This window comes from Mesitornis unicolor, unplaced genomic scaffold, assembly GCF_000695765.1.
Source record: "Mesitornis unicolor isolate BGI_N332 unplaced genomic scaffold, ASM69576v1 scaffold15390, whole genome shotgun sequence".
Classification (NCBI taxonomy): Eukaryota; Metazoa; Chordata; class Aves; order Mesitornithiformes; family Mesitornithidae; genus Mesitornis; species Mesitornis unicolor.
The window spans coordinates 25,613-39,914 of record NW_010156380.1 but is presented as its reverse complement, the minus strand read 5'-3'; the positions used below and the strand labels follow the sequence as shown (position 1 = coordinate 39,914).

General features: G+C 41.2%; 1 protein-coding gene across 1 annotated transcript in view; it reads right to left on the bottom strand.

The window, feature by feature from the left end:
• Nucleotides 1–7,268, bottom strand: part of LOC104545482 (ligand of Numb protein X 2-like) — a gene marked incomplete at its 3' end in the record, with an annotated part of 10,518 nt that extends 3,250 nt beyond the window's left edge. The window contains exon 1 of the mRNA XM_010190666.1: nt 6,868–7,268. Within this exon, the coding sequence (XP_010188968.1) occupies nt 6,868–7,268 (401 nt within the window). The remainder of the gene's footprint in view (nt 1–6,867) is intronic.
• Nucleotides 7,269–14,302: the final 7,034 nt, after the last annotated feature.

Sequence of the window (14,302 nt, the reverse complement as noted above, 5' to 3'; positions counted from 1 at the left end):
TTTATTGTTCAACATTTCACAACGCCAACCTCAAAACAAGAATCCCAAAAGGCCAAGAAAAGGAAAGATGCAATCTCTTCCTTCAAAATTTCTAAAATACTTTAAATTGATGTGTCAGCCCCACACTTCCCAAATCTTAGCACTGACAACAGGGAAAAAAACAAAGAACCAGTCTCCAGCATCATTCATGCCTGCAGCAACACAGCAAGGGGTAAATGCTCTTGCAGAGGAAACCTCTTCTCTACAGGGAGCTCTGCCAGATGCACTCTCCCACAGTGATCCACAAGAGTTTAGGACAAAGCCACCTCAAGCTCCATGTCTTTGCTGTCCCTGAACTGCTCTGCTATAGGGGTGGTGATTTTTCAGCAAAGAGATGAATGAGTAGCTAAAAATTGACACTGTCAGAGGACCACTGTTCAATCCCTCTGCAGAGTCTCTCCAGCCTTACTGGACTACTTTATGAACCAGACATTCCTTTGGCATCTTCTACCTAAATACTGTGCTGTTGACTCTTATTCAGTCAGTTCACAAGGCCCATGGATGCCAAAGGAGCTGGTGTAGATGGCAAAGCACACCTTGGAAATTCATTATTTTTTAAACTGTATCAAACCAGGACAGAACAAAATCCCCCCTGGATGTGTCCTATTTCTGTCAAAGCCTTCCAAACCACAGCCAGGTTCTCCCCCTCCCTCTTTCACAAAGCACATTCCCTCATCGTTACCTGGCAGCTGATAAAAGTCATCGCGCGAAATACAAACCGATTTGAGGTTTATTTTTGTCAATGATATTTAATTATCATTTCAAAGGCTAATATCTAGAAACGTAGGCAGCCTCCTGAGCACACCTACTCTGCTCAGAGGAATCCTTTTTGTGCAGCACTCTACAAGGCAAAAAAGGAAAAGAAAAAACAACAACAACAGAAAACCCCAAAACAGATTCATCTCCAAATTAACCAGTAATTGTAACAGACAGTGACCTGCAGCCTGGTATAGTGGAACTGCACTGCCAGGAAAATAGCTGTCTGGTGGAGACATTAATTCCTGGGATGCCAATTCCTAGGTCTCTAAATGTGATATGCCACCTACCAAGCAGCAAAGCCCAGTACAAGTACTCAAGTACATCTATAAGGAGATTTTTCATTTCCACTTGCAACATGAAAAGATTTTTATTGGCAGTAGGAATGTATTATTTACAAACAGCAAAACAACAGTACAACAGCAGTTGTAACAGTTAACAAGTGCCAATAAATCTCTAAAGGTGCACACCTTTACTAATACTGTTTTTGCCAAATTTCTGGGATAAAGAGCATTTTGGACTGAATGCAGTAACAAGTTATGTACAGATTGGTATCTCGGGATCAAAATGAGCATCGGAGACTGTTTTTACGGGTACAGGCATCCATTCTCACACAACGAATTGCACAAATAAGGGCTGAAATGAGACTGAAATGTGTCTCACAGGAAGGGCATTTCATATCTACCTACAAAGCCAGAACATCTTGGCTAGGAGTGAGAAGAAATGTAGGCATGTTTTTTTAGAATTTCCAGAAATTATTTAATTTCTTTTATGACTCAAGATGCCCAAGAGTAGAGATACTGAAACAACCAGCTAAAGCAAGTGAGTGATGTTATTTATTGGGAAACTCAATGGGCAGTTGTTCTTGGGCTGTAAAATGAGCTTCTGCTTATATTCATAGACTCCCTCCCCTCCCTCCTTCAGCAACAGCTTTTGCTTAATTCTGGATGGCAACAAAGTGTAGCTTTTACCTTCAACTTATCTTAATCCATAGCAGAGAGAGAAGAAAAGTTTTGTTTCTTTCTTTTTTTTTTTTCTTTTAATATCCAAGCCTGGTGGATTTCTCATTTAAAATCTGACTTCTTGGAACACCAGCAGCAATCCCTCTCTGCAGATAAAAAGAGCTTTCATACAAAATTAAGATGTAGTTTACAGTGTATTCCATAGAATAACAGTAGGGGCTCAAAAAACACATTTGCTCACTGACTACTGAAAAGAAAGATTTCATTGTAACTTATGCCATCAGCTTCTGTCTGGTCTAAGAGTTCGATAAAAGCAAACAAACCAAATAGCCTCAAACCAGCTGCACTAAATTGTTTTCCAAGCAGGAGCTGAATTTAAGCAAAGACTGCAGAGAAGCAACCCAAATGCCTTTGCTATTGCTCCTAAAACTTTGCCAGCAAAGTGACCTTAAGCAGTAATTCTGGCAAGATTTACAGCTGCAATTCAGAAGTAAAACATGGTGCTGCTTTGGAAAGTTAAGTGTTTGGGTCTCGGTTTTTCTTTTGCTCACAAAAAAAAAAGAAAAACAAAAGGGAGACACCAGGAGTCATCTATGTTTGGAAATCAGAGAAGACTCAGGAAAAAGAAAAAAGAGTGGTTTTGTTGCACATTTCTCTCTCACATCCAACGATCTGAGGAGCCTACAAGAAGCCAGGTGGCTTCAGAGCTGAGAACAACCACAGAAATAACCATCATCTTTCCAGCAATGGGAAGACTCTGCAGGACATTGAGAAACTCTGAATCTGCCTATCCACTACACAGGTGTAAGAAAAGGCCTGCCAAAAGAGGGTTAAACCCTACAGATCCTCTCCTCTCCACTCCTCCTGGTGCTCCAAATAAACCGCATAGAGACGGTGCTTGCAGCTAATGTGGGACCAGGTGGGAAGAACAGAACTCAGTAGCACTATCATAAACACCAAAATAAGTGGGATTGGCAAGATTTTGAATAAGAAAATTCTGTATTTATATAATTAATTTTCCTGTGAATCTTGTTAGTCGAAATCAATATATTAAGCATGCTGAATGACTTGCAGTGAACAGCTCAATACTTTCTTCAATTCTGGAAAATACAATTCTATAAAGAGTTCAGACTTGACCTAAAATTGGCTTGAATATTGGCCTTAACACTAAAACATTTTGAAAAGTCTCCATTCCCAAATGATAAAGTACCATGTTTGAATATAGGAGGGGAAACCTGAACCCCAACTCAAAAGCAATACATAAAACCAATACCTAAGTCTCTTATTAAAAAGTTCTACGAATTTCAGAGTATGTTTGTATAGAATGGAGTTTGTTCAGGTCTGAATAATCAGTAAGAATTGACTGAATTAAAATCATACACAGAAAAACTCAATACATTTTCGTTGGACAACATGGTATCATGGAGTGCAATTAGTGACCATGAAGTAATCAAGTTTGTCTCTCGTGCCTCTCATCTCCTTGCTGGAGCAGCTTGCAGCAATCTGACACTCTGAGGTGCCTGGTGGATATAGAGACATTTTCACAGAATCACAGAATATCAAGAGTTGGAAGTGACCTTGAAAGATCATCCAGTCCAATCCCCCTGCCAGAACAGGATCACCTAGACCAGGTCACAAAGGAGACTGGATTTTCTTCCAGCTTTTATGCTCAAATGGAGCTGATTGTAACAACACTGGAAAACCTGAGTGTGAATGTTTTTAGACAGTGAAAACTAACCAACCATATTGCATTTCTTAGAAAATAAGCTCATATAAGGGCTTGTTGAGATTGGTTTATACTAATCTGTGCTGAAAATTATAATACTGAATTTTATACATCTTTTCTATATATAAAGATCAGTAGTAGGATTTTACTGGATTCATTAATACATATAAAATCAAATTCAAGCTATGCAGTTGCTGCCATCATTTATGTCAGCAATAATTTACAGGTGTTCAATGTTTGCAAATAAACTTAATTGAAAACTGTAAATCAGCATATACTCAAAATGCATATCAGCATCCCAAGACAACAGAAGGAATTGAAGATGAGCAGCCTTCTGCAACTGAAAGCTTTTTCCCAGCTGACAAACAGGAAAAGTTAGTGACTCAGCTCACTCAGATTTCATAATAACCTTGTGCATTAAGTAAATGAGTATTTCACATATACCTAAAGTGAGCATACATAGCATTTCATGTACAAATAACTTACATGGCCTTGTTGTAAACAGCCCTAGTATCACTCAAAGAAATGCCAACTAAGAAAAAAGAACTGAAAAGGTGAAGGAAATGACGGTGGGAAACCAGAAGATGAACCAAATGCGTAGCAGGAGTCTTGCTAGCATTTTGCCTCTTATTAAAATCAAATCAGTTTAATATCAGAATTATAAATTGAACAAACAGTAGGTGGCCTTACCACCCTCAAAGTCATCATATAGATCAGGAATTACTTGCCTGAAGGAAGCAAGCAACAGTCGAAGTTAACACAGCAACTGTGTGGAGAAATAAGGAAGAAAAAAAATCAAGAGAGAAAGGCTCCTCATTAGTCCCTTTAGCTCCCTGACATGGGTACCACATGTGCACATTCATGCTGTAGGTACAACAGCCAAAAAAAACCAGGCAACTCCAGGCTCAACATAGTCTGTAGGGTTGCTGCATGTTCTGCATGCCCAAGGTTCTCCCTGGCTCTGGGTGTTCCCAGAAGCTTTCAGGTTGTGGGGAAGAAGGAAGAGGGCACGCTGGCAATATGTATGTGAACAAGCTGTTTCCAAGGCAGGCGGGGGCTGCTCTCTTCCCCTTTCTCTGTGGAGCACTTCCCTGCACGCACACCCACACCTCACCAGACTCCCAAGCATTCTCCTCTGCAACATCACCCTTCACCTGATGGTCTCCAAGAGCCTCCAACTGGGTAAAGACCAAGACTTGAAAAGAAGTCCATGGGGTAGACCCATGCACCTCTTGAAGCAACCTTTCCATCCAGGCAGTCACCAGTGTCACTTGAACCATGGCTGGACCAGACCAAGGGCAGGCAGAGGGGGCAGACAGCTAATATCATCCTCCTTTTAGGGACGTCCTGCCATCCTGCCACCACTGCCCCTCTTTCTGGTGCCAAGGTTTTCAATTCCCACCCTCTTCACACAAAGAGCCAGCACAGATAAAACTACCAAACTATGAAACACCCTTGTGAACTGGGCAACTGCTGAATTTCATGCAGACAGCTTTAAAAAAAACCAACAAACAACAAACAATAAAAAAGGGTATCAAATTAAAAGAAAGCAAAGCAGGTAAGAACAAAGCCCGTGATGAAGTCATGGAAGTGACTCATCTCAGCCAGTGACCAAGGAGAGCAGCAGAGTTAGGACTTGAACCACCCACTTTCACAAAAGAGTCACCAAACAATATGCCTGTTTTTACAAACACTGCTGACAAAAACGCTGGCATATTGAGTTGTGTTTCCCCAGCGCGTTTTGTCTATGTACAAGGGGTATGCGCAATGCTTATTCCTCTGGGTTTGATGCTTTTTTTGCAAGGACAGTTATGTACTTTTCTGAAACCTCTCTCTGCAAAATGAACATAGGTTTTCAAAGTTAAACACAGTATGTGATCTGAATTAAAGGCAAAAATGTGCAAATAGCATTGAGTTGTACATAGGGAATATTTTCAGGTAGCAGATGCAAGTCACCTGAACGGGATCCTTTGAAGTCAGATGCGTTTCCTTGGAATACATAATTTCCTTCCCCATGTAATTCCTCACTGTACTCCTCTTTCTTGTAATTTCTTAAATCTCTAAACAGTTTAGTCGGTATAGATGTGCATAATATTTTTTTAGCCCTGACTCATGAGTTCCACCATATTTTAGCTTTAACATAAAGCTTTTGTTCATGACTTAAGTAATGAGATAGCTAAGGATTAAGAAAAAGCTATCTGTCTGTTTACTGAAAATATTTTCCAACCTATAGAGGAAACAAAAGCAGTCAAATGTATTCCTCAGAACAAGTTTAACATTTTTCTGTTAGAAAATGGCATTACTTTACACAGAAGAATGAAACTTCTTCACATAGCAGGGTACCACACACGCCATACAGAAGTGTGCCTTTGCTGGAAAAAAACCCCAGTGCACTAGTCTGCACAGCAGGATGTATCATTCTACCTGAATTTGATAATCTTACTTCCCCCTTTCTCTCATGGGCTCTTTTCAATATTTAAATATTTAAAGTAGGATGGCATAAGGCAGAACAACTATAAAATTATTAATAGTTCAAAATAAGGTCCTAAACATTTCGGTGCAGGCAATACTGTAGTGTTTCTCACTGACAAAAAATCATTCACAAAAGCTGCACCAAAACTTTCCACTGGTGTGAAGTGATGAGTTTCTACCAAATTAACAGGGAAGTGTTCTAGAAGCAACCAAAACAAACAATCTGAGAAACAAACTTCAGCATACTCACACAACATACCATCAACCTGTTCAGTGAACAGATTTTACTTTTTATTTTTTTTTAAAACAGAGAAAAGTAGGTCTTGCAGGAGTCTCGAGAGATACCCTGTCCATCTGCCTACCTCAAAGCAGAACCAATTCTGCTGTAACTGTTCCTGATAAAGGTTAACATGTTCATAAACACTTCTGAAAGTGTGGAATACACAGCCACTCCCCAAGCAACCTATGCCAGTGCCAGACTGTTCTAAAGCTTTTTTTCCTAAAATTTGAACTAAATCTTCTTTGCTCCCATTGCACTATTTCCTTCCTCTGAGGTGGAAATGAGGTGGTTCATACATCCCCCATTTTTCCCTTCCCTCAGCCATTTTCCTCTACCATAAACAACCTCATTTTCTTTAACCTTTTCTGCTAAACCATGTTTTCGAGACCTCTAACGAATCTTGTCGTTCTCTCCATAACAATCTTCATGTGCCCCTCACTATTCTTGAAGTGTGACGTCTAAAACAAGTTCCTGTGCACAGTTAGAGACTGATCGTTTCCCACGGTGTTCTATTGCAAATTTTAAAACCATCACAAACCTTTTCCTCCTTCCTGCCCCAAATTTCTACTGGTACACAAGATGGCCTACCAAGTGCTTAAGGAACATGCAATGCAAGCGTCTGCACCGCTCACCTGTTTCTGAGATGTGCCGCCAGGTCACATCGTTGCATGACTTCCTGGCACACCGAAGAGAAGGGGCACAAAACAAACAGCTTGTCTAGCAGTTTATGAACAAGAATGCTGGATTTTTTGCAGAGTTTAAAATGGAGTCTTTTTCGATCCAGCGGGCAAAAATCCTTCTCCTGCAGGAAGTTCCTTAGGCACTTGTAGCAGAAAGTGTGTCCACAGGGAGTGTCCAATGGCTGCAACAAGGGCTGAAGGCAAATGTGGCAGACCAAGTCATCATCCACTTCGTTCTGGTAGTTGTAGAGGTGGTTCTCCCTTGTCCAGTGCTGCTGGCCACACTCGAAGCACAGAGGGTTCAAGGAGGCGTTCTGCTCCACCGAGGCCATGTCGTCACCTGTAGACCCCATTATACAGCTAAGAAGGCTGGCAGATCCTCCACCTCCTACTCCTCATAAGATGAGGTTGCTCAAGTAAAGCTCAGAGGGAAACAACTTCTTCCAGGGTGACTCATGCTCTTCAGTCAAGTGTCATTTTCTGCAACAAAGAAATAAAAATCATTACTTTTGCATGAATTATGCAAGTTCTTACCAGAGCCTTTGACTTTTTCTGGGTTTACCAAAACACAACAGCTAGATAAAGAGAATACTCCTGTTTTCTGTAAATTTTTCATAGAAGAGAGCCACAAAAAAAAATGCAATTCCTTTTATAACAAACATTTTACAGCTTTGTAACAGCTGCTGCACTGCACAGTCTTCACCTGCAAGATGACCAGTTTGTGACAGCAAGGACACCGCATTATGCAGTGTCACACCAGAAGTGTGCAATTAGCGTCTAGCACAAAAATACCCTATTGTGGAACAATGGTTATGTGACCAAGTAATTAAATGTGTTCTTTAATATGAGATTAAGATTTTAATCCGATCCTACTCTGTTGTTTTTTTTAATTTTGACTATTAATGTAGAATATTACACATTACAGGTCTAAATGCATTGCATTAAAAATAAAAGCCACAAACCGCTTACCCTGTTCTTTCCATTAGTAATATTGCATACACGTCACCACTTACCTTCAGGTTTTCTCTGTGGGTTGCTACTCAGTAAGATGGGCTGATTCTGTCCAATATGCCACATTTGATTTAGTAAGGAGGCCAGTAATAAAATACAAAATAAACTACTCATATAAAGCTCCAAACAACTAACTTGTTTTGCTTTTTATCTAACAAAATTACAGCGTACTCAATGTGACGATAATCTTCTCAAAGGACTGTAGGTCTGTCACTGTGGAATTTATTTTCTAAACTTTATAGGTTACTAAAATTTGACCCTCTCAAAACTACAGCTATGTGGTCAGGAAACTGCAGCCATCAGTCTGCAATTTCAAACTCTACATCCATACCCCTCTCAACCTTACTTAACCCTTCTCTCCCTTGCAAAATCACACTGCTTGACAGTCATAACAGAATGATTTAGAAAATAACAGATTTTCTCACATTCTCGAGAGACGTCCTAATTCGTTAGTTTTGGTGTATGTTCTCATAGGGTTGGGGGGGGTCAAATTTGAGCAATGCTTACTTTGTGCCTCAATTCTTTACTGCAAGCAACACTCATGACAGACGCTTACTGTGTTCTAGCAGAGTAGTAGCAAGCGTACAGAGAAATGAAAACTGCTAGTCTAGGTACCAGCCCACCATCTTTATTTTTAGCTACTGAAATGCAGATATAAATGTATTCTGAAATTCATGTGCAACACACGCCTTTCACCACGTCTTACTATTAAAGAGAATTCCTGTTTTGGTTTTTGCCTCTCAACCTCACACAGTCAAGCACAAGACTTAGAGCACATTTTACAAGGATTATTATATCCTTTGACGCAAAAAGGATTAAATAGTAATTTGTAATCCATGCTTCTATCCTGTCGTGGAAATTGATGCTCATCGTTGCCCTTGCCTCGTAGTAGATAATGTGCACCTTCTGGAAAGGATTTCACAAGGGAAGAGCATAGCAGTTCTTTGTTACTAGAGACTAAGAATGCAAAATGAGACCCCAAAAGAGATTACCCAAAAAACAGTCTTAAATATATTACGTAAGAGTTCAAAGACTGGAGAGCAGATAAGGAGAGCCACACATGGGGCCCTCGTGCTCAAACCGCAGGGCTCTCGCTCTGCGTTCACGCTACTGGATTAACGCAGAGGGGATGAGACTCGTCTAACGGCTGTTCTTTATGTAATGCAAAATAAACCAGACAAAAGTTCCAGAAAAACATTGTACTTATTTGCAACTTCACCAAATGATTTTGCTGCTTAGGGTACCAGGAGAGGACCATTCAGCGCATGTGGTATCATATTTGGCAGTACTTGCAACACCAAGAGATAGGGCAGAAGAAGGGGGCATGCAACATAGGCAAAGAAAAGCATTTTAAGAGCATGTTGCCCAAACGCTAGACCCATTCCTACCATTGACTACAACCAGGATTCTTCCTCTTTCTCCAGGGATCATCCTGGATTCACCTGCTTGAAGGCTTGTAGCATTGCTATTCCTTGAAGTCTATGTGACTCGCATAGCAGTTGGCTACAGAGCATCAGGCAGTGTAACACAGTAAATATATCCGTGATACACTTGTTATGGTCAGATACCTGCACTCCTGTTTCAATTAAATCCTTTTCTGCGTTAAAAGCTTTTTTTAATAGCTTACAACACATTTTGAACAAAAAGTAAAATAAGAAAAGTTACTGAGAGACGAGACTTTCACTGCCATGTTCTAAATTATCATGACAAGCCTTCTTTCTTGGGAAAGGTATATCCAAATAAAAGCTCTATTTACTGAAATCAGAAGAGTTTGTGGTCAGGGAAACACGGGCAGTCCCTCTCTATTGCCCACACCTGAAGGAGGTGAGCAGACAGAGCTGTTGCTACAGCTGCCCCATGCCAGTGCCTTACTGCTGCTGGTGTGGGGACACCTGCTCTCAGCTGTGCCTGCTGTGGAGATGCCATGCCAGGTCAGGGGCAGGCTGCTTCTGCAGGCAGCTGACACTGCCCCTGACTGCTTCGCAGCACCGCCAGCGCCCTGCTAGTTTAACTCAACAATAAGTGCCATTTAAACTAACTCCACCATCTTCTCTGCAGCTGATGTAGCAGCCTTCCACCTCCTCTCTGCCAGGAGAGATGCGGGAGAAATAGTGGATCCAACCAACCAACAAAAAAATATCAAGATTACATAATTTTTGTGCTGCTGCCTGTGTCCTTCACTGCTGCGCTGCATTTGGGGCAAGACTGCTTCATGACTGAGGAATCAGTCACCAGGATTTGTATTGATTATATACCACAGCTGCCCAATTATCAATTCCAAGACTCTTTACAGGCAGTTCCCAGTGCAAAATATCAACTGATTTACAAAGTCCACAAACGTGATATCTGTGGACTGAGCAACAACTGGGATGGCAGGCAGGGTCTAAATTTCACTGCTATAAGGCAGTATATCCCTGAAATCCACAATAACAGAGCACTGCCATTTATAATATCCTACTTCAATCCCCTTCCTGCATCTCTTATATTATTTGCTGTCTCTCTTATCACTGCAACTCCACAGGACAATATCAGCTCAGGAAAGCTGCAAACAGGGGAAAAAAAAACAACAGTCAGAATTGTAAAAGATATAAAGTGGTAAAAGAGCCAGCCAGGCCTGTTATTCAAGTCATGTAATTCCCTAGGAAATAATTCTCCTGGGACTGCACTACAACAGCAGAACAGTGCAGGTGGTGCCCTGCTTTCAGTTTTAAATCACAATCCACTTGGGAACTGGGAAAGACTGGAAATCCAACTGTGCAATTTTTTTTAAATTTTATTTCATTTTAGACTGAAAAAAGACAGCCTTGTCCTTAGGCCTCCTCTAGTTCTGACTTACTGATTCAACTAACATTCTTTAGAGAAGCTTGACGCTTTTTCACAAACGTATAAGATGTCAGGCTTTATACCTACATCAGATTTCATGATGTTTATTCCTTCTGTCTGAATGGGCACTATAAAAAAAACCAAACCAACCCAAAACAACACAAAACAAAAAAACCACAAGCAAACTGGAATTACATCAGTAACTTAGACCTTTTACTATGGTTGTAATTTTAAATTTTTTTTTACATAAGTTTCAGTTAATGGAAATATGTGTTTTGCAATGAATACTCTCAGAGATTTAAGTAATCTATTTCTAAATTCCCTCATTACAGTCCTGGAGATTTAGAGCCCATTAAGTGACCATTCAAAATTTTACAAAAAAACATGACTATACCCCAGAAATAAACAACTACGGAAAATATCCATTAAAAAAATTTATATAGCACAATAAAAATTTAATATACCACAATTTTGTATTTGGTTTACTACCCTATGCAATTTCCTCAACTAAAAGCAAAGGTGAAAAGAACACCCTTTGATGCATGACACCCCTGCTCCTTTGCTAGGTCCCTGTATCCCAAAGCAGCTGGGATACAGATCTCTCAGTTCTGTGGCTAACTCTCTACACCAGAATGGGCATCTTCTTACTGAGATGTATCCAACCACTGAATCAATGGTTAATTTACACTGGGCAGCCTAAATCAACTGCAGGGGGGGAAATATCCCCCTCTATTTCCTCTCAATTCAAGGCCACTGTGTGCTGGCTGCTGCTTCTCATCCTTGAGGCCTCAAAATTTTGCTGCCTCCTGGCAGCACAGGGATGCCTCAGCACATCCCTTTTCTTATCCCTCCACAGTGGGGAAGGGGAGGGTATGGGAAGGAGCTGTGACAACTACAGTAAAGGTTTCATATGACCCTAAACTCAGGCAGTCATTTCCTAGTTAGCCAGATTTGTACTTGCAAGGCAACACATAACATAAATCAATCAATAACTCGAAACAACAGTACGGTCATCACCCTGGATTTCAGGAAAGGTTGGCTTCATTTTAAAACATCACAGGATTTCTGAAATCTGTTCTCTATGGCACCTGAGTGCCCAAGCTAGCTAGGAAGGATTTCATGGTGCCCAAATTCCCCTGCCTTGTTCCAATGCCAGGGCTGCAAACTGGATCGCTTAGCTGCCAGGAGTGGATCAACACAAGCCCCAGGAGAGGCAAACTAGACAGCGGTTACATCCATTGCTTAAAAAAAACATATCACAACCAATTAAAAATTAGGTTTTAGTTCCCAGTCCAGTATTCTTCACAGGAATTACAGCATAAGGCTGATGACTTGTAACTGTTTTCAAAGCAGATCCTAGCTTGAGTGGAAGAATAAAAGATAGCAGAAAGTGTAACAAAAAAACATTATAAGAATAAATAGCTGGCGCACAACACTAGAGGCAAAAACTATTATTCCACATCTTCCAATAAACGTGACCTAGCTCGTTAGATACAATCTCTGCTTTAATATTAAAGCCATACTGCAAACAAGTGAAGCAGAACTAGTGACTTGTATTGACTTTACGATACCCATGTTAATTATATCGATATCTGAGGGCTGCACTATCTTTAAACACCAAACCCCAATTCAATTCTAGTCCATGTTTATGAGACAGTAATCCTGTTAGACTCCCGCTCTTTTGAAAATGCAAACTGAAAGTGTTGTCAAAAGATGGCATCTGGCAACTCAAAGTCAGGAAAAACCTGCGAGACATAGGCAGAGCGCAGCGACAGACTGGGACAGATTTCTGCTAATGCTGCAGCCACCCTGTCACTGCATGCCAATTATCCAATACACCTATATTTTGTACCAATAAGTAACTCTTTTCCACCTTTTTTTTTAAGTCCTTCAGCAGAATGACTGCAATTTTTATATTCAGACTAAATAAAATTGTGCCTGAATGGTGACTTTGTTCCACTGAACCACCACCAGGCAAGGCTGGACTTGCAGTAAAACCATCTGTCCACTGATAATTTCTTTGCCTCTGTGCTTGTCTTTTTGCTCCATCAAAGCAATGTCCGCACAGTGAAGGTGTTAAACCTACACCAGATGCTGACATGGCTGAATCACTGCAGAGGCGACAGGTTGCAGGTGATGGCTTTCCTTCTCCACCTCAGGGGTGAGGGTTTTTCCATGCAATATCCCCAAAAATATGTGCATGCGCGCTCCTCTTGTTGGGTATTTCTGGAGCTCATTTCTTCAGGCTGCGAAATGAAACCCTGCTTAAATCTGGTGAATAAGGAGTGCTTGGGAAAATTAACAGTATTCAGTATTTGTGGAGTGCTGCGTTTCCGTAACAATGAGGGCTACGCGCTTTCATTACTGTCATGAAGTTAAGGGCCTCCACTGTACAGCAGTGTGTGAGACACATGTGGCCAGGCGGAGTACTGTCAGGCTCAGGGAACCATCGCACCAGGGAACCAGGAGATGTTAAGAAAGAGGAAACCGAGAGGAAGCACAGGGCCATCCAACCATAGGAAAGAAGATGGATGATGCCTGCGTCCCAAGGAGTAAAGAGTAAAGATGATGGGAGTAAAGAGAAGGATGCGGTGTCCAGAGACGAAACAAATGGCCAGAAGGCTTTGCTCAAACACACAAAGATCATCCTGCAGCCATTTTCTATGACATAAATGGAATGGCTTCTATTTTGAGACCAGGAGATTAAAATAGCTTTACTTTAGTCAAATCGGTCTTGAAAGAGACAGGGAAGATGAGGATCGTGACCCCACAGAGGTCTCTGCAACAAAATATCTATTCTTTATAGCAAATACAGAGCTACATCTGATAAATCATCTTAGAAGAAAAGGAGACAAGAATATGAATCTTTAATGAAGACACATCTACAGATCAAGTTCTGCATATTCCTACTGAACAAGAGGAGCACTGAAAAAGAAAAGAGGTAAAACACACAAACCAAGCTAGACAAGAGTCGCCCATTTTGAGTGTCTGGGCCACTCTCCTGGCCTGCAGGAAGCCTGAAACCCCAGAGGAGAAAGGACTTGAACTTGCAACGCCTTCTTGGCAGGCACGGCAGCCGCTGCTGCCCACCTTACTCCAAGCGTCTCCCAAAAATACTCGCCCTTATCTGCCATCCTGTTTCACAAGACAGCCAGCGTCTGCCTTCACGACTTGCAAGAAGATCTGTCTTCTGTGGGTACACACAATTTATTGCTAAGTGGAAAGAGAAAAGCTCGTTTCTAGAGGCTAACCCTGCTTGGTGTCAGAAACCACCCCACTGCTGGAACCTCCAAATGCAGGGGAAACGCCTGGGGGTTTGAGAGACTGCCAGGTCTCCCAACAACCTAAAGTTTGCAACTTTTAGGCCTGAGCATACAAGAAAATCTGCACAACCTCCCCAGAAAGCTCCTAAATACCTTCTGGGATTTTGCAGCAGTGAAAAAAACAAAGCAGCGAAATGAAGTGAAAATAACCCACACTTACGTGCTGGTAGAGCCACAGACAAATTTCTTTCCTAGTGCAAAGAGCATAGTGAAAGCAGTGTCTCATTACT